This window comes from Talpa occidentalis, unplaced genomic scaffold (genome assembly GCF_014898055.3).
Source record: "Talpa occidentalis isolate TD23 unplaced genomic scaffold, MPIMG_talOcc4v2.1 talOcc4.8, whole genome shotgun sequence".
NCBI lineage: Eukaryota > Metazoa > Chordata > Mammalia > Eulipotyphla > Talpidae > Talpa > Talpa occidentalis.
The window spans coordinates 92,737,458-92,763,075 of NW_023605194.1; the positions used below are offsets into that span (position 1 = coordinate 92,737,458).

Consider the following 25,618-nt stretch of genomic DNA (forward strand, 5'->3'; position numbering starts at 1 on the left):
AATATAAAGCCAGAGATAAGAAGTGAGGAATCCATGATAGGAGTAATGTAAGCTACTAGGACAAATGGAACAGTTCAACAAGGATGCTCTAGAATTCAATTTAAAATTTTAATTCGCAGTCTGAGTTGCCAAATTCAGACATGCTAGTACCTTTCCATAGCAGTCTTCTTATTCTGATCAATATTTCCTTCGGAGACTCCTTGTTGTCATTAATCCTACACAGAATCCAAGCATTCTGGTATGTTCCTGCTTATGCATTGGGGCTACATGCACAAAATGAAAAACCGCATTTCCCTTTTTAGACCTCATCTCTCCTGGGTTATTGAGTCCTGTTCTGTCTTCCTAGTGTATAGATTCATTGTTTCTGTAGCAAAGACAAACTTATTTACATGCTACAAGGGTAAGTAATTAGAGGCACAAATGTTGTAAGCTATCAGATCATTGAGAAAATTCAGTGGGAAACTCCATTATATTCTTTGTTGAAGGCTCCTATCTTCACCTTGAAGAAGTGTGCATACTGTTCATGACCAAATAAAACTTACAGGATTTAATTATTACTAGACTGTAAAGAAGCTCAAATGACAAGACCTTCTTCCTTTAGGAAGCCCTGTAAAAAAATGACAGTTTTTGAACCCAAATTTCATATGTATTTAGGTCCATAAGTCTTACTGACAGAGTGGACTGTCCTGACTCAATAATTAATGCACTGGGAATTCTCTAGGTAGCCTGTGATTTGGATAGTTTATGGGCTATTATGTCAAGGATCCATGTCAGACTGGATGCATACACAATGCCTACAGAAAAATTATTGTCACAAGCAAAACTGGTAGTTTTTTTTTTATGTACTTTAGAGTAAATAAGCCTAGGGAAAATATATGACACCATTTCTAATTGCCTTATATTTTTTAGAAGCAAAACGTGACTTCATTTTTATTTGCCCATAGAGTATATTTTTGTATAGAGCTATTCCATTTCACTTGTTTTTGAAAATGGATGATGCACATTTTTCACCTTTGGAATATACGTTCTGTTATTTTTCTGCTTAAGTTTCATGCATCTTTTAATTGCTATGTTAAGCAATAAATTGTCTAACTCAACAGCCTAAAATTTTAAATAGACATTGTTAAATCTTAAAGGACAAACATTTGTTGACCGTTCTTTATTGCATACATAAATGCTTTTATTCTCTCTTTCTCCTTTAAGGGATCCTTACCTCCAAAGTGCCCACTGAGTACAACGTCTTACTCAATGCTGGAAGTCCAGCACCTCTGAGTTCCTCTGCTGGTCATCACCAGTCCTTCCTTCTGGAAAATTTGGCTCCATTCACACAGTATGAGATAAGGATCCAAGCATGTCAAAATGGTAAAAGTCTTTCAAACACTTGTCCTGGTCTTTCATCAAATGTATTTTATTAAAAATTTCATTAAAAAGGAATTGATTCTCAATTCAAATACGATGACTAACATTTCTTATTTGTGCTGGACTGTTTACCAAGAAAAATCAGAGCCTGGCATTGAGTGAAGCATTATGCATTTCCGCACATTAAATCATGAATATTTAAATACATTAAAATGGTGGTTTTGCAAAGTCTTGTTTTATAAGACTCTTGAAAAGAAAAACACCTTGCTCACATAAAGAGAATCACAGGTAATATAAAAAAATACTTATTATAAAGAAATCATAACAAATGTACTCACCTTGATTCTATTTGAGTTTTATGGGGTAGGGGAGGGTAGATGGGAGAAGTTATTCATAAATTGAGGTAACTTACTCAAATGAATCTTGCACATTTTACTGTGCTGCCGAGTCCTGGGTCATGTTCCTCAACTGCCACCTTGAGTGGCTTAGACTAGTGGTCAGTGACATCCTCATCCACCTGTGTGATCTTAGGAAGAGCCCCTTTCACTCCCTCATCTCTCCAAATGTTGTATGACATACGACACTCAGTTGTAAGAGAAGAAAGTCATGCCTTACACTGGCATACAAGACATGTTGCTTCACCTTAGATTAAAGGAATTTACCAATCTTCCACTCAGCATGTAATCAGAGTGCCTGTATGACATGCCCAAGGTACTTCCATTTCTACTGAGGGCTCATCCCCAGACAGATGGTTAGGACTGGGGGTCTACAATTTTGCTACTCTTCAGCTCCAAAATTGTCAGTTTGCCAACATCTCTCTACAAATTAGACTAAATATGTTGGTTTGAAGAGCACTGCTTTCCCTAATCAAGGCTTCAGCTGATCCACTTGGAAATAACTTTGAGTTCACATTTTCTTGATTTCAATGCAGAATCAACTCCTACATCTCTGTGTTCCTAAAAGTGTGTGATGAAGATAGAATATCCTCCAAGTTGATGATTTGGTTCCTGTGTGCTGAGAGAACAGTCATTATTTTAAAGTATTTAAAATAATATCACCCCCCCAAAATAAAAGATTTTAAAGCATACAAGATGTGCAGGACACACACACACACACACAGAAATTTCAAGAACATTATCACTTTCTGGCTGAAATGACGGCAATAAACTAGAGGAACCTCAGTTCAAACAAGCATAAACTTTATTGCCTGTACTTATACAACTATGTGGTTTATTAATGGATTTTCCAAAAATGGTTTGCTATTTATTTAAATCCTATAGATTTGTAGTACTAACTAACCTAATGTAGATGTGCAAGTGTATATACAAAAGTATAAAACAAATTATTTTTGTGCTATCCTTAGCCTTCCATTTGCATATGTAACTCTTTTTCCTGCCTAACAAATTACTAAAGGTCTTAATTCTTTTTCAAGGAGGTTGTGGAATTAGTGATAGGATGTTTGTCAAAACATCTGAAGCTGTCCCAAAGGATCTAGACGCCCCTGTTCTCAAAGCACTGGGATCAGCTTGCATAGAAGTTAAATGGACGCCACCAAAAAAACCAAATGGAGTCATCACCAACTACTTCATTCACAGGTAACATCAACTATAACTATTATTGTTAATTATTTAAGAATGCTACTCTTCCCAGATTGCAGAATAAATATATTTAGTTTCCACAAGCTGGCAGATGGGAATTCATCTTTTGCAAGCACCTACTTGGGGTGTAGAGTGGTGCTAGAAACTTATACACATTATCCAAGCAAAGAAGAAAGTATTACATGAACTTTGGGCTTGAGCCCTGTTTGAAGGGCAAGACCTCCAGACCAGATAATCTGATATTTGATGAAATGGCAAACACCTCTAGAGCTTCAGGAACCAAGAGAACACGGTCATTCCAGAAAGGACCAGGTCTGAAAGAGAAGTCCAGCATCTCTCATCAAATATCATGTGAAGGGTGGAGAGGCTTTTTCTCACTCTTAAAAGATAGTGGGTTTGATAAGTAGCAGTGGCTGAACTCTGCAGTCCCTTCCTCTGGATGAGTCTCCCTCTGCCTGGTGGATGGTTTTTCACCATAATGTACACAGTGTATCTGCCTGAAATGAAGAGAAAGTCAGAGAACATGGAGGGAGAAAAAGAGAGAGGCAGCAGGGGAATTTGGGCTTGAAGGGTATTATGCTCCCAGATCCACTCTTCACTGTATCATTGTGTATATAGCTTTAATGAAAGTTTTCATTAAATAAATAATGAATAATGAGGAGGTGGAAGGAGGGAGAGTAAGAGAGGGAAGGAGGGAAAGAAAGAAAGGAATGAAAAGAGAAAGTATGAGAGACAGACAGACTAAGGAAGCAGGGAAGCAGAAAGTAAAGTTAAGACAGAGTCAAGAGGGCAAAGAACCTATCAGCTGTGAGCTTGCCCACCTCTCCAGTCTGCTTGGACAGCTATAACAACATCAAAAACTGATGCATAATGAACAACATGCTTTTCTCATGGTTCTGAGGAGTCCATGAAAAAGGGGCTGGCAGGTTGCATGTCTGGCAAGGGCCGCTCCTGGTCCACTGGCACCACATTTGCATGGTGTCCTCACTGTGTAGAAGGTGCTAGAAAAGCTCCATGGGGTCTCTTTTATAAGGCACTCAAACCATTTATGGAGCTCCACCCTTCTGAAATAATCACCTCCCAAAGGCCCCACCTCCTGATATATCACCTTGGGGGTTAAGATTTAAACCCATGAATTGAGACAGCCCACAGCATGCTCTGAGATAGACACTTGCAGACATAGGGTTTGCAGGATGAAAACTCCCTCTTCCAAAAGCAAAGTGCTAATGTAGGAAGACAAAGCACACCTTTTTTTCCCAGCTCTTCATTCCTACCCAAGTCATTTGTTCGCTTTTCCAGCAGGCTGGCCCTTCACTTGTTTGGCCCCATGTCTGCCACAGGGTGCATCCTGAAACTCCCTTCCCTCCCTCTTGCAAGTTCAGGTACTGAAATTCTGTGATTCAGATCAATCTTCAGAGATGAACTCAAGGCCTATAGGAAAATTATGAAAGGAGACAGTGTTATTGCATTTCTGGTTATGTAAACGACAAGGCCGAAATGAGCAAGACCAATTTCTTCCCAGCAAACATTAATTTGAAGAATAATATTTCTGATTCAAATACACATGAACACACAAAAATAGCTAATGTGAATTTACATTTTGGGATAAGCACATTAGCGCAAGCTCTCAAATGCCCATCCTCTTGGAATAGTTTTCTTTCATCTACTTAATGCTAATTGCATGAGAAAAGCACATCAAATTCCTATTCTGAATAAAGGGAAATAAAGTATCTGTTATAGACCAGGACGTGGCTTCACTCTGTTAGTTTTGTAAATAAAACTCATGATTACAGTGACTACTCCTTGGCAGTTCTGGAGAGGGAAAACAGGAAATCTAATGCAGAAAGCCCGTTTCAATGAAAAATACTGTAAATTGAATTTGACAGCATTTGATGGCATTTGATTATTCTAGTCACAGCCAAACAATGATATAAAGAGTAATATGAAACAGAATGTGTTACTGCCTAGCAGACTCAAAAGCAATAAACCTTCCTCCAATGTGACACAATCACTTCACAATCATAATTGTAGCCTGTTTGATACCTCTGAGTACAGCAGAAGGGCACTGACTGACATAGATACATTTTGTTTTTTATTTAAAGTGAAATGAAAATGGCCCACTGGGGCTCCAGATACCATCATTATATTCACCTACATAGGCATGAATCACTTGGCAGTTATTTCAGCTGAAGTTTAAATGTGCTTAGACAACAACAATATCAAATTTTTCTTAGATAGCTGCAAAAAAAAAATCAGAAATTTGTAAGGACAGAAATAGAATGTAGACACATAGTTCTTTTTCATTCTGAGACTGCAGAGAGCCCCTTATATAGTTATAGCCACAAGCCTGCAGTATTTCTGGGGAGGTGATGGCATGTAATTTCTGCTTCATCATTTGCCTTCCCTTTCTTCTTGCACCACCAGAGGAAATTCGCTTAGCTCGAACCAAACACAGGTTTTGGCCTATACAAATATTTTCATTAAATTGCAGGAAGCCAACTTGCCAATCCCATTTTGAAAAGGTTTTTCACTCTGGTCTTTCTAAACCTTCCAGTCATTTCCCATTGGTGCTTACCTTCTATTTTCTGAATTTTGCTTTTAGACTTCTTCCTAATAAAAAGCGTCTGCCCTAGTAAAAAGATAAGATGATTATGGCTTTCAAAAGTAAGACAAAACCCAAGAATAAACTATTAAGGACAAGCCTGTTAATGTGATTGCTTCTGTTTAGTTTACCTATTAATTCATTATTTTATTTGACCAACTCTCTTTTATTGACTAACTCTGAATTACAAAGGAAAACTTTCCTACTTTGGAACAAGATTTATATTAGTGCTTTGCAGTCTGTTTATTGATAGGATATCAATAAAACAATATTGGACATTTGTTTTCTCCTTATAGTAAGTTTGGTTTGTATAATACAAATTCTTCAGTGTTCCCCTTGTATATCTCTAATCCTTGCAAATTGCAAAACCCATCTACAAAATCCAACTTCCATCTGCAAAATCCACCAGACATTCTTCTTAGAATATAATAGAATGGCTTCTCACTAGGAGTTTCTGTTTTAATCAACACAATAGTGTATGGGATTTTTTTTAGTTTAATTTAATTTTTTAAATTTATTTTTGTGTAGAAGAGCTGAGGTGTATGTTGTAGGCCAGAGGTGCAGGGGTTAGGGTGAGGGGAGAGGATTCACCAGACACAGAGTGGGGAGCAGAACAGGCAGATCTACTGAAATACACAGCTGAGGGGAGCAGTGGGCAGACAGGAGAGGACTGCTGCGCCATGTTTGTTAGCTCACAGGCCGGATACAGTGCTGAAATTTAACCCCTAGGCCACCAGGGGGCCCTTGTATTGGGTTTTAATCTAAATATATATTTCAGAAGATTTGGGAATATGTAATAAAAGACCAAATATACACAAATATCCTCTAAGGGATGTAAAAATACAAAGAAATTATAAGCTTTCTGGGCCTCCCCTGGTGGCACAGGAGGTTGAGCGCCACACTGTGAGGCTATCCATGGCCTCTGCAGTGCAGGTTCGATCCTGGCCAGCCCATGAGATGCCCACATGGTGCGGCAGACCTTTCTTGTCTCTCCTGCTGCTCCCCTCAGCAGTGTATTTCATCAATCTGCCTGTTCTGTTCCCAGCTCTGTCTCAGGTGAATCCTCTCACCCTCCCAAACATCTGGCCTGTACCCTGGTTCTTATATAAATAAATAAAAATCTTAAAAAAAAAAAGAAATTATAAGCTTTATAAGTGTCAAGAAAGTTTTGAAGGATAAAAATCTGAGATAGCTTCAAAGGATGGATGATATGGAAGAGTATCCCAGGCACGGAACTGCAAATCATAATTTTCTAAAATGAATAATCAAACTGATTGAATAAACTAAGAAAAGGGGGCATTGACTCAAGGGGATAGTTATGCAATTTGTTTTGTATGGAAAGATAGATATGAACTTGGAGAGAGAGAGACAGAGACATATAGACAGACAGACATGTGTTCTTACCTACCATGAAATATCAGCTCTACTATCAATAACATTCATTATAGTAGGAGATATAAGTCAAATTAAGCAAACCAACTAAAAGAGCTATACAATATGAGAAATATAAATATTTACCATAAAAGAGATTGATTCTATCTCTTGTAATCTTGGGACAATTCACAAAGTTGATGGCATTAGGGCTAAAAAAATTAAGATTTAACAACTATGTTAGAAATACATTTGCTAGAAAGAGGTTTTAACAGAACATAATTTTAAAAAAGTCATTTATCTCTTCTTTGTGATTTACCCAGGGAGCATATAGAATTTCCATCAATAAAATTAGCTACTGTTAATTTATATACATAATATATGCTATTATATATATGTGATGCTTTCTTTATATAGAATGAGTCCTGTTGTTCATACTGCTCTTCATTTTCTTTGTGCATTTAGAGATACATATTTCATTTATTTTAATGACTCATGCTGTTGTATTTTATAGATGTGTGCCCCCCATTATTTAAGCTCTCCCCTACTTGTGGTTAAATAGGGGATTGCCAAGTTTCAAGATAACAGCAATCTGTCAAAAAAATTCTTACAATTAGCATATGGATTATTCCTAGTACCAGAAATAGAGAATCAAACTTTTGTGAATTTTTAGATATTCTAAGTTGTCTTCCAAAAATGACATATAAGAATTCTGATTCTGAAAACACCTATTAATACTGGGTCTTATCAATGTTTAAAATCCTTGCCTGTCCAAATTTTAAAAGGCATATAATTATTTTAGTTAAAATTTTGATTATTATAAGTGAGTTCTTCACTTATCTCAAATATTTATTTGTTCTTTGTGTTTATAATACAGTATAATGTAATTCCTTAGGCTATTTTCTTTTGTGTTGTTTCCTGTTAATTTGTTTGTGTACTTTGTATTTTAAGAAAATTCTCTCTTTAGTGATGACACTAAAAATAATGTATCAGTTATTTCTTATAGCACTTTTATGGCTCTGTTCTTTAAATATAAATATCAATTTGATTTTGCTTTAAGGAATGAGACAGGCAATCCAGATGTTCACTTAAAAAAACTAGTGTGTCAATGTTATTTTATAAGCCCTTGATTTGAAATGCCACCTACACAAAACTCCCATGTGTTGTATGGTTCATTTCAAAACTTTTATTCTGTCTAATTTGTGGCAGATAGAATTTTAATAAGCAGATCCTGATAGTAAGGACCTCTCAGGTGAATAAAATTAGTAAAATAAGCAAAATTTCCAATATTGGAACCATAGGTTCAAGTAATGGTCAGATTTGACTGGAGCTTTGTTATTTTTAGGGGGAGTTGAGCTTGATGATGGATTTAAATAACAGGTAAGGAGGCTGGGGTTTTGATTTGGAGATAAAGTGAGCCATTGCAAGTTCAGGGTAAAATAAAGAAGCTCTTATAGAAAATAATGTAGAGGGTTCTCAAAATATTAAAAATATATCTAACATATGATTCAGCAGTTCCGCTCCTAGGTATTTACCTGAAGAATGCAAAAACTAATTCAAAGGGATAAATGACTCCTATGTTCATTGTAGCACTATTTACAATACCCAATTTATGGAAACAACCCAAGTAGATTGATGGGTGGATTAAGATGTGGTTTATATACCAAATAGTATAATACTGAATCTTGCCATTTGCAACAACATAGATGGAACTGAAGGAAATAATGCAAAGTTAAACAGTCAGAAGGAGAAAGACAAATGTCACATGATTTCACTTACATGTGGAATTCAGAGAAACAAAACAAAGGGTGAGTCAAAACCAACCCATTAACAAACCCTAGAAATCTGACTGTGGAATTAAGACTACCAGAGTGGGAGCTGGAGGGTGAAGAGCAAAGTGTGGGGGTGGGGAGACCCAGTGGACTATGGTGAAGGGCTATGGTGCCTTGGTCATGGGGGTGGTATGTTAAAATATATTTGAAGGGGTGTGATCCTATATCTCTGAATCGCAAACAATATTGTAAACCAATGTTACCTCAATGAAATATTTAAAAAAAAAAAAAATAGAGATGCACTGTGTGAGCACAGAACAAGGCATCTGTAGTCAGAAGACATGGCTTCCATGTCCAGGGTCTCACCACTTACTAGTTATTGACCTTGAGTAACTTCTATGTTACCTGAGCTCCCATTTCTATCTAAAAGTTAGGTTAATTTAAACATAGAAGGTAATTGACCTCCTAGAATTTTATAAGATTAAGAAGAAATAATGTATGCAAAATTACTGTTAAACATAAAGCTTGATAAAAAATAGAAAGTTTTCCTAGGTGTCTCACCCATACCATGCATTAGGAAGACACACCTGGAGGTTATAGAAGAATATTTAAGGAAAAGGAAAAAGGTCTGTGATAAAAAGAGAAGCAGATTACATGACAGTATGTTTATAATCTGTTTTTATTTAAATATATATTTTTTTCATTTAAATATATATATATATTACATTTATATGTGTATGAAAAATGTCTGGAAAGTGACATTTTAGTGCTTATCTCCCAGAGATAGGTTATGGGTAATTCTTATAAGTACTTGTGGTTTTGTACATCTGTATTTTCTAATTACTTTTGACAATCAGTGTATGATTGTGATGAAGACTTAATAAATTCATCTATCACCTCCCTCTTTATGACTTTCCTATTTTCCTCTTTCTGGGAACATCATCATCCATTTCTGTAACAATCAAGGTCTGATCAGGAAAGTAAATGATACCAGGTATTTTAAGACAAATAATTTAATTTAAATAATTATCTAGTTATGTATTTGTTAACTAAGTAGCTGAAAGAATAAAAAGCAAATGAGAAGATAATATAAAGGAGGCAACTATTTTAGGATTACGTGAACAAAGAGAAACAGAATTATTAAAGCCTAGGACCCTTCATAGGAATCTCCATGATAATGGAACCCAGACATCTAATGTGGGGGCAGCTGCCAGGTAGCACAGGTGAATGGCGAAGAGACATGAGATGAATCTGGTTTCCCAAGTGCTGGAAAAATGGCCTCCTTCAAATATCTGCCCTGGCATTTCCAAAGTGAAGATTCTGTGCAGGGAAAGATATTCTTATAATCAGCAACCAAATAGGAAGGAGCCAGTTTTTTTTTCATTTCAGTTTTCTGACTCCCTCTGGTGCCCCCCTATTGGTGTAGCCCAACACAGTCACCAGTAAAGCAGAAATGTGAGTTGCAAGCATCCCTCCACTATTTTACAGCCAAATATAGAAAGTACATTTAGAGCTGACAGTGAGAACGTAATAAAAGGTGCATTTTTTGTAGATAACCAAATTCCAGGTAATCTTGGACTCTTCCATCAATTAGTTATCTAGTCATTGCTTCAAAAATTAATAATTTTTTAATGCAGGATGCCATGCTTCAGTGGATACTAAAAATATAGAGTATATAAATAATACACTGATAATAAGAAAGTCTTGATGAAATTATGCGATTTTTCCATAACATGAATGGACCTACTGGGTGTTCTGCTAGGGAAGTAAATCGGATGGAGAAAGACAACATACAATTTCACTCATGTGGAAGATAAAAAAAATAAATAAAAGCACCAAATGCTTAGATTATAAGAACAAAATGATGGTTACCAGAGAGGAAATGGGGAGGAAGGGTAAACTGGATCAAGGGTTCAATTGTGTGGTAAAGGATGGAAACTAGACTTTTGATGGCATCATAATGTAGTATACAGATGTTAAGTTACAATCGGTACAGCTGAAACCCTTGTAATGTTATAAACAAATGGTACTTCAATAAATACTTTTTTAAAAATATAGTCTTTGCCTTCAGGGAACTTACAGATCACTATGAGAAATAGAAAAATGAAACTATGTTACAATATAGTGTGACAAGTGTATCAAAAGAAGAATCATAGCACAAAAATGGATATAACTCTATTTGAGAGAGAATCAGGGGAAAATCTTTCTGGAGAAAGTGATTTGGGGTTAGATTTTTTTTAAAGATTTATTTATTTATGCATACAAGAGCTGGGGTACAGGCCAGAGATGCGGGGGGTGAAAGGATTCACCAGAGACAGAGTAGGGAACAGAACAGGCAGATCGATTGAAATACTCTGCTGAGGGGAGCAGTGGGCAAGACAGGAGAGGTCAGCCTCGCCATGTGGGTCTATCCCTGGCTGGCCAGGGAGCGAACTCGTGCTGCAGAGGCTGTGGACAACTTCATAGTGCGATGCTTAACCACTTGCACCACCAGGGAGGCCCGGGATTAGATTTTTAAAAGGTGAATTGAGTTAGCCCAAAGAAAGGAGAAAAGAAAAGGGGAAAAGGGTGAGGCATTATAGTGTTTAATTTAAAATATAATTAAATGGGATTAAAAACAAAAACAGATGTCAAAACCATAGAAGTATGAGATATCATGGAATACACAGGAAATTTAGGCAAGTCTTTGCTTATGACTGGAATATAAAATGGAGACAGAAATGCTGGATGGAAGGACACTCTAGAATGGCAAGCACAGATGAGTTATGTAGCAAATCATAAAAATTTTAAAAGGATTACTTTAAAAATTTTACATCTTTGGCATCTCTTCTGCCAAAGGTAGACCTGGGTTCACCCTTCACACAGCATCTTGTAAATTGCCTGTTTCCATTTCCTGTATGGTCAGGAAGAACATTTGTTTTCAGATGGATTGTTGAGATGACCTCTCATTTTGACTCCCTGCTGTCTCTCCCCATCCAATGCAGCCTTCACATTGCAGCTGGTACTTGAGTTTTGGAACCCACCTCAAGGCTAACCCCACTTGTATCATCTATTACATTTTACCCAGTGAATTTCATATGCATTATTTGACTTAATTCTTAGGAAAATTCTAGAAGATGTTAGCCATTATAAGATTATTAACTCCAGTTTCCAAAATGAAAGGGAAACTATCTCAAGATTATTTAACTAGGTGACCCAAAGCTACAACCTATCTCCTGCAGTTGCAAGAGTTTCTGACTATTTCTTTAAATTTGGAGTATTCTTAATATTGTTCATGAGGTAAGAGTGGCAGATTCATAATCCTAAATTGTTATGAGGAATGCATTGGGTGATAGGATTTTATTTTAATTGCTTTTGAAGATAAGCACTGAGAATTGCTGGCTGGGGGGAGGGAAGGTGAAGGGAATTCTTTAAAAGGTTATACTCCATTAAGACAAACTAAGTGTGAATGCCTTTTAAAATATATAGTTCTTAGATTTTTAATACTTCCTTTTTGTTTTCTTCTTTATGTTAAGCAACATTAAATTAACCCTGGTTGGAAATGGACATTATTGAAGTCTTTCCCAAATGAGCTTAAGCATAGAATAACCATTTGCCTATTCACAAAGAACTGAAAATGTGATTTCCCTAAACACAGACCATTCAGGAGGAAACACTTCCAGTTAAATGAAGAGTTCGAGTCTAAATCTTAAATAAATTAGGAATAATTGGGATCTACTCACCATCTTCTGTTCAGAGTTTACTCAGACATAAAGATACAATTTTTTAACTCTAAGGATGGAATGTTTACCTCACCAGAATGACAAGAAATACTTAGCCGGGCAGCATCCCTTAATAATTTTGGCAGATAAACTTGAGGCTAACATAATACTCAATCTCTTAATACTTAATCATAATACTTCCACAATGTATGTTTTTAAAATTGACATTTTCAGGCAACTTTTAAAGAATGTCAGTTTTATGACAACTCTGGCTATGCCTCAATGAGGAAACTCTTGAGAATTTCATAAAAATTAATTGAATTGCCATAGAAAGGTTGAAATCAGACAAAAGAGAAGATTTTATTTCCCTGTAAAAGTGCATATGTTTGTTTGCTCTAGTGTGTTCCTAGCAAACACCTTTTTAAAAAAAACTCACTGAGAGGCGTCCTTGGCTGCAAGCCCCGTGGTCCTCATTAAAATGGATCCCTCCCAATGGCACACCTGGTACCTGGTCTCTGTAGCAAGTACAAAGGCCAAACCCTGCAAACCTTCCCTGAGTGCAGAATCTGGCCCACACGTGGTGGCGAGGAGTAATGAGGTGGGCTGGCGATGGTCGTCGTGGGTCACCGACAGCTTTCCACGTAGCCTCTACAACATCCAGCGGGAAGCTTGTCATTGCTCCCTCTTAGGTCATAGTGATTTATCAACTTGGGAATCCTCAAATTCCCAAAGCCAGAGATTTTAAATATCCTTCCTTTTTGTGAAAGGCACTGTCATTTACTTTGTCTTAATAACTCTTTCCATTTTGATGGTTAACCTGATATGGCAGCATAAGGAATATTTTGGGAGCTAAGGCATCTGTTAATTAAATACTCCTAACAGCCTGGAAAATACTGATTTATTTGTCAGTCTCCTCTCAACTGGAGAGTGAGCTAAAGGAGGGTCAGGAGTAGAATAGCTGTCATATGGTAGATCTATTTTTAATGTTTTGAGAAACCTCCATACTGTTTTCCATAGAAGCTGGACCAGTTTACTACCTACCAACAGTGTTTGAGGGTTACTTTTTCTTCACACCCTTGCTAACATTTGTTGTTTCTGTGTCTTTTTTTTTTTTTTTTTAAATATGGGCCATTCTCACAAGTGCAAGATGCCATTGCATTGTAGTTTCGTTTTGTGTTTTCCTGACATTAAGTGATATTGAAAATTTTTCCACGTGCTTGTAGGCCATCTGTGTTTGCTTTGGAGAAGTGCCAATTTAGCTGTTCCCACCATCTCTTTATTGGGTTCTTCATTTTATTGAGTTATATGAGTTTTTTGTAGATCTTGGATATTAGCTCCTTGTCAGATATATGATATACAAATATCTTCTACTATTTATTAGGATGTCTTTTCATACAAATTCTTTTTTTTCACTGTGCAGAAGCTTTTCAATTTGATGTACTCCCATTTGTTTATTTTGGGTTTTATTTTCCTTGCCATCAGAGACAAGACTCCAAAGACATCACTAAAGCCAGTGTCATAAAGTTTTCTGCCTATGTTTTCTTCCATTTTTTTGTGGTTTCCAAGCTTGTATCTAAATCTTTAATCCATTTTGAGTTAATTTTTGTGTATGGTGTGAGACAGTGGTCTAGTTCAGTTTTCTGTATATGGCTGTTGAGTTTTCCCAACACTATTTATTGAAGAGAACTTTCTTTCTCCATTGTATATTCTTGGCTCCCTTGTTGCAGATTATTTATCCATATAAATGTAGGTTTATTTCTGGGTTCTCAATTCTATTCCATTGGTCTGCATGCCTATTTTCATTCCAATCCCTTACTGTTTTGATGACTGTAGCCTTGCAATTTAAAGTCAGGAAGTGTGATACCTCTATTCCTCTTTTTTGTTGTTGACATTGATTGGGTTATTCAGGATATTTTGTGTTTCCATATGAATTACAGTAATGCTTTCTATATTTCTTTGAAGAATTCCATTGACTTATTTTTCCCATTGAAATTTTGATAAGCTTTGCATTGAACCTATATATTGCTTTGGGTAAAATGGCCCTTTTAACTGTGTTAATTATTTCATGTTTTCTATGAAGTATATGCAATCGTCATGATCAGTCAAAATGATGGTGAATCAGGTCCCTGGCGTCCTCATCCATCTGGTCTTCATCTGGATGCCAGGAAGGGACAGTTGAAAAGTTGATTTGGTCACAGAGTTTTCTAAAATATAATTCACACAATATTTGAAATCCTGGTTTTGAAGTATGCATCTGTCACTGATTGTCCTCCTGATTTCCTTTCAGACGTCCTGCTGGTGTGGAAGAGGTGTCCCTTTTGTTTGTCTGGTCAGAAGGAGTCCTTGAATTTACCGATGCCACAGATACTCTGAGACCTTTCATGCTCTATGAATATCGGGTCAGAGCCCACAACTCCATGGGCTCGGTGGAGAGTACGTGGTCATCAGCGTGGACTCTGGAAGCCCCACCTCAGGACCTGCCAGCACCCTGGGCTCAGGCTACCAGTGCTCATTCAGTCCTGCTTAACTGGACAGAGCCCACATCTCCCAGTGGCATCATCTCCCAGTACCATGTAATCTACCAGGAGAGACTAGATGACCCGACAGTCAATGTCTCTCCTATGCGTGCCTTCACAGTTACGGTAAGAACTTAGAAAAGATAGCAGATATTTAGATTATCTGGTTAATATGCTGAAATTCATTTTGTACTTTGAATTGCCCTTTGGTAACACTTAGGGCTTAAATATATAAAAATCTTTCATGTGTGGAAAGATGCAATATACTCGGTGGGTAAGATACTGAATTGAGTACAAAAGATATTAGGGACTGGTTTGCAGACCATAGTTAGCTATTTAACTTCAAGTAACTGAATCTGTCTTTGCCAGATTTCCAAATCCGTAAATGGGAATGTTAAATGCAATCCTCTATATTTCATGGAGATGAATCTCAGACAAAATTTGACATATATCTATGTATAGGTATAAATGATACAGACATAAATATAAATGTGACCATATTGGCTCTTTGGAAAAGAAGAAAGTTAAATTTCTACATATATCTTTTAGATACATAGTTGTAGAGGTAGGTAAACATGTAGGTATGTAGATGGAAATGTAGACACAAGTGTGAAGTAGATGTGGATCTAGATGTTACATGCACTACAGCTTAGTGCTGACTTTTCTGGGTTGACCTCCTTTGATCCATAACACAAATCAGTTCATCTGGTGTCTCCAGAAAGAACCTGCTGCTCTATGGGAGAGACAGAACCAGGATTGTCCTTGTGTCAGGGAACTTTCTCTCCATAATATCACAGAGGTAAGAAGTAAGTATAGGAAAACAATGGGAGAAGTAGTAGGTGATGGCCTAAAACAGCCCCCACACTGGGGTTCAGATCCCACATGCCACCACCAATCAGCTGTAAACCATACTGCCAGAGAGAGTGAGTGGCACCAGGGGTCAAAATGTTCAAAGTGGTCTGGAAAGGCAATAGGAAACCCTCATGGAGGTGAAACCAAGTTTATCCACAGGATTACTGAAATGTGCCAAGATCTCACTAAATGTGAAAGTCCCTCAAAACAAGAAGAAAGGAACAGACAGCATAAAGCATTATTTTCAAAGACCACATCATGTCTCTGTGCTTCCAACTTAGCCCGTTTATAGGGGATCTGTCTTATTGAGTTTAACTTTTTTTTATTTTAATTTTATTTTTATATTCCCTATACAATTGCAACTCCCTTATTTTGACCCCAATCTCTCCTTTCCCTGACCCCCACCCCCCATAGAGTGTCTCTGGTTCATAGTTGTTTGTTGATTTTGATTTTCACTTTCTTATAGTTATTCTTTTTCCTGATCTTTTATTTAAGTTTTCTAGATTCCTGCTATGAGTGAGACCATCTGATATTTTTCTTTTTCTTTCTGGCTTATTTCGCTGAGCATGATCCCTTCCAGTGCCATCCATGTTACTGCAAATTGCATGTGTTTATCTTTTTTGAATGCTGAGTAATATTTCCATGGTGTATATGTACAACATCTTCTTGATCCAGTCATCTATTTTTGGGCATTTGGGTTGTTTCCAAAGCTTAGCTATTGTAAATAGTGCTGCTATAAACATAGGGGTGAGGTGCTCTTTGGAATTGCTGTTTCTGTGTCCTTTGGGTAAATACCTAGGAGTGGAATTGCTGGATCCTATGGAAGCTCTATGTTTAGTAGGTCCAGAAATCTCCACACAGCTCTCCATAGTGGTTGGACCAGTTTGCACTCCCACCAACAGTGCAGGAGAGTTCCTTTTTCTCCACACCCTCGCCAACATTTGTTGTTGCTAGTTTTTTTAATATGTGCCATTCTCACTGGTGTAAGATGGTATCTCATGGTAGTTTTGATTTACATTTCCCTGATTACAAGTGATGTTGAACATTTTTTCATATGCCTGCTGGCCATTTGCATTTCCTCTTCAGAGAAGTTTCTTTTTAGCTCTTCTGCCCATTTCTTGACTGGATTATTTTCTTTGTTTTTGTTGAGTCTCATCAGCTCTTTGTAGACTTTTGTGATCAGTCCTTTATCATTAGTGTTGTGTGCAAAAATGTTCTCCCAGTCGGTGGGGTTTCTCTTTGTTTTTGTTATTTTTTCTTCTGCTGTGAAGAAGCTCTTTAATTTGATGTAGTCCCAGCTGTTTGTCTTTGCCTTCACTATCACTGCTTTGGGTGATGTGCCTATAAAGATGTCTTTGATGTGCATATCATGTAGTGTTTCACCTATATTTCCTTCTATGTATTTTATGGTTTCAGGTCTTATGTCTAGTTCTTTAATATCAAAATAATACTGGTCAAACACTTTTTTTTTTTTTTTTGTGGGACCCTCGCCGGTGGCCAGGGATCGAACTGGCGCTGCAGAGGCTGCAGGCAGCCTCGCTACCCAGCGTTCAACTGCTGCGCCACCAGGGGAGGCCCCAAACACATTTTTTAAAAAGATTTATTGTATTTATTTAAAAGCTGGGGTACAGGCCAGATGCATGGGAGGGTGAGATGATTCCCCAGAGACAGAGTGGGGAACTGAACAGGCAGACCAATGAAATACACTGCTGAGGGGAGCAGTGGGCGAGACAGGAGAGGTCTGCTGTGCCATGTGGGATTCTCGCCAGCCGGCCGGCCAGAATCAAACCCGCACTGCAGAGGCTGTGAACAGCTTCACAGCACGTCGCTCAACTACCTGTGCCACCAGGGAGGCCCTGGGCAAACACATTTTAATGAAACTTTGGGGAATTTTTTTTCAATGAATAGCTTACCATCTTTTCCTACTGTGCTGATGTTCTTTTTTCTCTAGGACTAAAATAGTAGCAACAAGTAAATTAAGTATTAAATGATAATACTATTGAAATTTTCATATCTATCTGCATAAGAATGGGTACTTTATTTTTTATTTGACATTTAGTCAACTTTACACAAAGGTCTTCCATATTCTCTACAGCCTTCCTCATATGCATTAGCAGCAGTGCTCTCAAGTGTAGATCTTTTTAGCTAATATGTAATCCCCAAGATCTTTTTAGCTAATATGTATTACTTCTCACCATATCCTTATTAATCATGATCTAACTTCCACCCTTAACATAAAATACTGAAAAATAAAGTAGAAATAGTGAAAAATCCTTTGACAAGAGCTTTCTTAAGGAGACATTTTCATTTAAATATATTTTATTGAAGACTCCAGTATTGCAACAATTAAACCTCTGATCTGTTAAAATATGGCTTTTGGGGTCTGAACCTAAACCCTTAATCTCCCAAAACAATTCTATTGGAATTCCCTTGTAGAATACCCTTTAAGTTATCCCTTCATTGCTGGTTTTATTTTTCAACACAAGACTTAAAGTATCCCGTGAATTCTGTCCTTCCTTTAATCTGGTAGCTTCTATTTTTATCACACTAAAAAGTTACTGGAAGGGAGAAAGCCTATAGCCCTAATCTGGAGGCTCCCCACCCTTTGTACATGAGACCTTCCCAGCAGAGCTTCTCTCTGACAGGCTGGCATTGCCTCTGCCTTTCACATTCCTAAAGATTAGTCCTTGCAGGGCCTCCCTGGTGGCACAGGGGATAAAGACAGCACTGTCAAGCTATCCACAGCCACTGCAGCACGAGTTCGATCCCTGGCCGGGGAGCAATCCACATGCACAGAAGACCTCTCCTGTCTTACCTGCTGCTCCCCTCAGCAATGTATTTCAGCAGGTCCTCCTCTTCTGCTCCCCACTCTCTCTGGTGAATCCTCTCATGCCTCACACCTCTGGCTTACATCCCAGTTCTTGTACGCATAAATAAATAAATCTTTAAAAAAAGATTAGTCCTTGCAGTGCTACAGAAAATAGGCAGTAATATTTCTGATTCCTGTTTTTGAATGTGTATGTGTCTGTGTGTGTATGGTTGTCTGTCCAAGTGGCTCCCGAATATCTTAATCTTGCCCTGGGATTTCCAAGAGGAAACTTCATTTGTCTCATTGGCAAAGATCCCATTTGAGTTTGAAGCTAGTGGACATCTCAGTGCAGTCTCGGCTGGTGTTCAGACATTTTGGCCACAAGGCCAAGTTTCCAGGCAATGGGCCACTGTGACTATGGACTAACACCTTTGGAAGAAGGTGCATTTCATCCGTATCTACATGCCTGCAAAATGCGCTCAATCTTTTTAAAAATAATAAAAGATGCCTAAAGAAGGAGTTTCTACCATGTTATTCCAATTGCTGGACATCAGAGGGGCATGTGGCTTTTATCCTAGTCCGTCCTCCTCCTGCACCTCCAGTCCTTCTCCTGTTCAGCACAGCACAGCTGCTACTAGCACACGGGGCCTCAGGGTCGAGAACAGATTATTGACGATTCAATCCAAGTTGGCAAATAGACATTGAGCACTATATTCAATATGTCAATGGTCGATCCTGCATCGACTCTATGGTGATGTTTGCCACACGCCTTCAGCAGAGCAGAGTCTGTGGGAAGAGAAGTAATCACATTAGAGGCACAGATGGTGCCACTGCTGAGCATTTCAGATTTCTAGATTTCTTCGCTTCTGCCTTCTGAGCTCACATCTTGACCAGTCCCTTTTAAATCTCTCTCTAGGGTCTTCCTGACTCCACTTACTATGTTTCTGACTCCTGCACCAGTCGCACACCTTCACTGTCACCTTCTCTTTCTCCCTTGCCCTAGGAAATGTTTTGATTTTTTGTTTCTTTGACAGCTTTGGCCAAAATTGCCCAGTGCCAAGGATCCACGTGAGCCATTAGGGAAGCACAGATTCCATCCTCACGAGGGCTGGGACAGCTCAATACACAGTCCTGCAAGAGGACTAGCCCATTCCCTTCCTTTAGTCTCTGGTTTCCTGGGATGCCAGCTCTGCTGGGGGTCCACTGCTAAGTCGCCCAGAATGTGGTGCCATCATTAGCTTGTCCCGAGGTTCCCCGGGGTGGTCTATAGACAGGTGGACGTCGATGGGAGAGCCACAGAAAGCAGGTGCAGTGGAGGCATGCGCCTCGCGGAGGTGGCAGTGGATGGAGAACTGGCAGTGGGGGCCTTCATGGGGGTGGAGAGCATATGTGTTGGCAGGAGCAGCAGCAGCAGCAGCAGCAAAGGCAGCAGGAGAGGAGAAATGGAAAGTGTGTGTATTTTTCTGTATCATCAGCTTCTCCCCCAACCTCAAGAAAAGTTTCAGCTCCCTTTGGGCTAAATAGATCATTCTAAGAGAAGAGAGAGTTTCTGAAGGTCTCTTTAGACTAGTGCCACCCAGTCCTGAAAACAAGCTTTAGTTGAACTCCTGAAACTCTCTTCCCAATTAGCTCTGTGATGAATTGCACAGTGTCAGGAGAGAAACTGTATTTAGCCTGGCTTGGCACGAGAGAGTTCCGTGGTGGTGTTTACAGGGAACACTCCTGGCGAGCTTGGCGGTGCTGCTGCCACTGTTCCCATTTGTTTGCTGTTTCTCACTGGCACCTGCCTTCACACTGGCAGAACTAACTTGGGATTTAAAGGTGAAGGTGGTTTACCTGCTAGCCTGTGCTCTCTATGGACCTCTGCTTACCCCACTCAAGCTCAAGCCCAGCTCAGACATTTGCCCAGCGTGCTGGGAGAGAGATGGCCTTTGCTCTGTGTGTAGACTCCACACACAGTGCAGCGGGGCAAGCACATTAAATGGGTCACTGAAAGTTGGTTGCCCATCTGGAGGTAATATCCAGAATTACAGTCTCTAGCTTCTAGATGAGAGTTGCCAAACCCCCTTGTGCAATGTCGAGAGGGAGGTATTCAAAATGTCCTCCTGTGTTTGCCTCATCTCTTTACCATTAAGTAGATGTGCAGCAAAAAAAGACAAAGAAATACTTCATAATTGCCATATTATGGAGGGTTTGTAAGCAAACTGATGACTTTGTGTTTAATCCCATTTTCATTTTGACTTGGTATAATGTAAATATTATTTCTCTTGACATGGAATCTTAAATTAGTACCACTTCTGACAGTTGGATGGTGCTTAGCCTTTCCTTCCCAGATCCATACATTAAACCACAGAAACACTCTGAGAGATCCAGCTATTTAGAAGGACTCTGTTGGTGATTCTCTTCCCAAAATGAAGAATAAATTTTGGAAACAATAAATAAGTAATAAAATAGTTACCATACTTTCTGAATTAATTCTATAAGCTGAGATATTTCACACTTTATAAAATGTATCATATGTTCTCTTATAAAAAGATACAAACAATGGGTGGGAAATGCCCCAAAACAATGACTACTTGGTGGTGTGGCCTTTTTTTTTTTCTTTTTGCTATATTGATGTATTGGATTTGACATAAACTTTTTATTTAGGTCTTATGTTCCTCTTCCCCCTTTTTCTAGGATAGCCTACCAATTACATATATATCTTGGAGATCTACTGTTTGCTCAATGTTATTGGGGCTGAAAAACATACATCTTCTTAAGCTTCGTGTAACTATGTCTTGAAAGAACTTTATTTTTCTCCACTTCACTGCGATAGGCTTCATCAGGACTCTCTGGCTCACTCATCAGTAACCTCCAATCACCTTCAGTGATAAGGGCCAGTAATTTTGGTAATCAGGACTGATTTCAGGTGTTTATTTCTTCTTAAGCCATTCTAAACCTGTCTTGAATTGAGGGGTCTCGAGTGGGGCGGGGTCATATTTGTTTTCCTCCTTTTTTAATTCTCTTTGTTGATTTCCCTCCTCCAAGTAGTAAGGAGGTAACTAGAGGAGCTTCTCTACTGAATCCCCTTCTTTAACTTGCTTTTCATGCACCTGCATCTGCTTTAACTTGCTTTTCATGCACCTGCATCTGCTCTTACATACGTTGTGTCCTGTGTCAGCCTTCAGAGGAAGATGGGCTTGATGGTGTAAGGCTGATTCTTTAAGTTCTGCAGGTGGTGTTGGGCATATTCTTACTTACTGCCTTTCTCTCTAAGCTATATTTGCTATCCCTCTGACATCCTGATACACAACTAAGTGATCCCATTATCTTTCAGATTGCTCCAGCCAGATTCCTCTTCCTTCCTTATTTGCTTATCCAATTCTTCACTAAGTCCTGCCGACTCTTCTTTGAAAGCCCGTCTTGAATCCTGCTGCTTGGAGATCACATTAGGCTCTTCACTTGTCTTGTTCCCTCCTCAAATAATCATGTTCTCACACTTGAGATGCATCTGTCCTCCTTTTAAACCACCAAGTCCGAGCTAAATGTTCTTTGTCTCACATGACAGTTGAAAGAGCTAAATAAACAAATGCATGCATTTTTGAAACTATAAATGAAAAAATAATTAATCTATAAAACTTTGGAAGTGATACTATTAGAAGTGACATAGGCTTATAGAAATGAGCCAATGTAGACAAAGTTTGTGTTGGTACTAGGCAACTGTACGCATTTGGTCATGAATGAAAAAATCTTACGTTTTGTAGATTTTAAGCATTCCTTGCCTTGTGACAAATTCTGAGCTTTCAAAGTAAATGGTTCCAGATACTACCCTGTTAATTTCTAGGTAATTTCTCAAGTATCAGTTAGATTTTATTTCCTTTCTAAATCACCTGGAGCAAGAGTCTGCTTTATTTTTCTCCCTGAGGGTTAGCTACCATGCCATCTCCGTCTGTAGCTCTAAGAGCCGTCCACAGGCAATTTCCACATGATAAGCACCTCGATTTCCCTGCCATGATATTCACAGGGCCCCACCCATTCCCCTAAATATGCAGACATAGCATCTAACCCTGAGGACTTTTGGTAACTCACACACACACTTCCCAGATGTAGGGTAAAGAAAATATCAGGCTTTTCTGCCCTTCCGCCATCAGGATAGATGATGGATCCTTGTCCTGAATGCATGCCTGATGGCGGGCACCTGGAGTAGGGTGTGGGCATAGGTAGATGGGATTCAGCTGAGCTAAGACTGTGCTTTTAAGGGCGGCGTCACGGGGGGGACGCCAGCAGCACCAGCACCAGCAGCAACAGCCGCCGCAGCCGAAGCCGAAGCCGAGAAGCAGCAGAACGAACGCTAGAGAGCCCAGATAGAGTGAGGACTTGCTGGGGGCTGGGAGGCCTGCCAGCCTCCCAGCCCCCAGCCAGCACCCCTGCCTGCCATATGCCTGGTGAACCCCAAATAAAAAACCTGCAAAACTACTGAGGACTCTGACTCCTCCTTTACCCGGTCTGCATGGGATCAGAAAACCTGCCTTGTGCCCTGTCCTGCCCCTTACAATTGGCGTATGTCGGCAAGATCCATGCAGACGGGTATTGGAGCCCTCCGAAGACCTGGAGGGACTAAGGAGAACAGACTTTGCCTGTGACGACGCTGGAGGCACCATGGCGGTATAGAAGATGGATACGTCCACGAGCTACAGGATGAGACCTGGCGTGAAGGAGACGCCCGAGAGGACCAGCCAACGACACCGGATAGGACCAGCCAACGACACCGGAAAGGACCAGCCAATGACCCCTGAGGCAGCAGGCCATTGCTGAAGCAGGGAGAGGCCAATGGACTGATAGACTGATGAACTGATGATTTTGGACTGACAATCTCGCCAGAAGGCGAAGGACCTTAGCAGGTTATGTTTATTTTTTGAGAATCTGGGGGTGGCCAGTGGGCCTAGATGGCCAAAAGCAGCCTGTGTATGCCCAGTGGCCAGGTGGAGGAGAAAAGCCAACTAAGGTGGCAAAAGCTGGTACTGATGCTAAGTTGAGAAGCCCTAAGCGGCTGTTAAGCAGCCTGGGTATGCTGAAGCCCTGTGAGTCTCGTAAAATCACCTATGGGTGATGCCCTGCTCATTCTTGAGTGAGGGTGAGGAGCTGAGGAGCCCGTCCTTGGGGGACGGGTGGGGAACGTGGCTTGGGGTGGAGCCCAAGCCGAATGCAGAGTTTGGATCCCCGACCCATGTGATTGTGCAGTGGGTTGGCCTGAATGCAGGGGTCTGCGAGTCGCATGGGTGGCCGTGAAGGCTGAATGTTGGAGCGACTGCAGACAGAAACCCTGAGGGTTGGCGATTACCCCCAACAGAATAAAATTGCCAATCCCAGAGCTAGTGCATCCTGGGGGTGGATGCTGTGTGTGCCTTGTAGCCTAGACTACAGCCAGAGAAGGCCAGGAAGCCTGACGGCTCCTGGTGTGATATAGTAGATGGTGTGAGTGATTCCCCTCCCTCGTATGAGCAGTGCCTTCGGCAGCAGATTTGGTGGCTCATCTGCTGGTACCAATAATTGTCTTTTGCACTTGGTTGGTGCCCTGCCTGGACTTATTTGTGTTCTGTTGTATTTTGTTATATTGTATTTTGTTATATTTGATGTATTTGCTTTTGTGGGCCATGGCTGCATTGTTTGTTTGCTTAGAAAATTGTATATGTATGTATAGACTGTATGGCAGAAAACCCTGAGGGGGTGGACTGTAGGGTAAAGAAAATATCAGGCTTTTCTGCCCTTCCGCCATCAGGATAGATGATGGATCCTTGTCCTGAATGCATGCCTGATGGCGGGCACCTGGAGTAGGGTGTGGGCATAGGTAGATGGGATTCAGCTGAGCTAAGACTGTGCTTTTAAGGGCGGCGTCACGGGGGGGACGCCAGCAGCACCAGCACCAGCAGCAACAGCCGCCGCAGCCGAAGCCGAAGCCGAGAAGCAGCAGAACGAACGCTAGAGAGCCCAGATAGAGTGAGGACTTGCTGGGGGCTGGGAGGCCTGCCAGCCTCCCAGCCCCCAGCCAGCACCCCTGCCTGCCATATGCCTGGTGAACCCCAAATAAAAAACCTGCAAAACTACTGAGGACTCTGACTCCTCCTTTACCCGGTCTGCATGGGATCAGAAAACCTGCCTTGTGCCCTGTCCTGCCCCTTACACCAGATGAGACAGATTCTGCAAAATGGGCATCCACCTACTTCACCTATGCCAATGAGCAGACTCGCTGTCTATGAGGGACAATTGTGGGGAGACTACATGCCCTTTAACTCGGGTAGGTTGTTATTTTCTGGCCTTTAACTGAATTATAAAGACACCCAAGAATCCAACAGAGCCCTGTTAAAATGTCTATGAATGTTAAAGTGAACGCATCCACATGTTAACAGGCCCAGGCCATAAATTCAGAATATATGCCATTTAGCAGAGACAGCAAGCTGTAAATGGCAGTGAAGGGCAGAAGTTAATTGAACTACTGTGCTCTTGTCACAAGTGGAAAGTGACCAGTGCTGGAGACAAGATGGCTGCCCCTGAAGTGCCCTATGGCATCCAGGAGATCAGATCCTTGGCTCTGCAAGGGCTTATGGGTGAGGGGGAAATCATACACAGATGACCAATTTTTTTATGGTTCACAGCCGATCAAAGTGAAATTCAGCAGCTGTTCAGGACAAGTGACCACTGTAACGGCTGTAATATAACCTACTAAATAGAGAGGGAATTGCATTAGAGCAAGAGGTTAGCTGTGATTATCGGCAGGTGAGTGCTTTATTGAAGTTGAAAGACCATTAACATTGATAGAGTAATTATTTCAACTTGAAAGTAATTACCTTGATGGGTGATAACTTCTCTAGTGCTCCCAGATTTGATTGGGCCAAACAATTGTGAGCTCCTGAAGCCTAGAAAAATATTACAACAATACTGTGATTTTTAAATTACTGAAACCACTGTTGGAATATTTTAATTATGCTGAACAGTGAAAAGATTTTGCCTTATACCAGCTACTGACCTCTCATGTAGAGAGAGACATTTGCTTTTTAA

The 25,618-nt window shown here is 39.9% G+C and overlaps 1 protein-coding gene across 1 annotated transcript in view; it reads left to right on the top strand.

Annotated features, from left to right (window-relative positions):
- USH2A (usherin) overlaps positions 1 to 25,618 on the top strand; it is a 635,462-nt gene that overhangs the window by 535,737 nt on the left and 74,107 nt on the right. Inside the window, 3 exon segments of the mRNA XM_037497740.2 lie at positions 1,204 to 1,362; positions 2,792 to 2,954; positions 14,691 to 15,045. Coding sequence (XP_037353637.1) covers positions 1,204 to 1,362; positions 2,792 to 2,954; positions 14,691 to 15,045 — 677 coding nt within the window.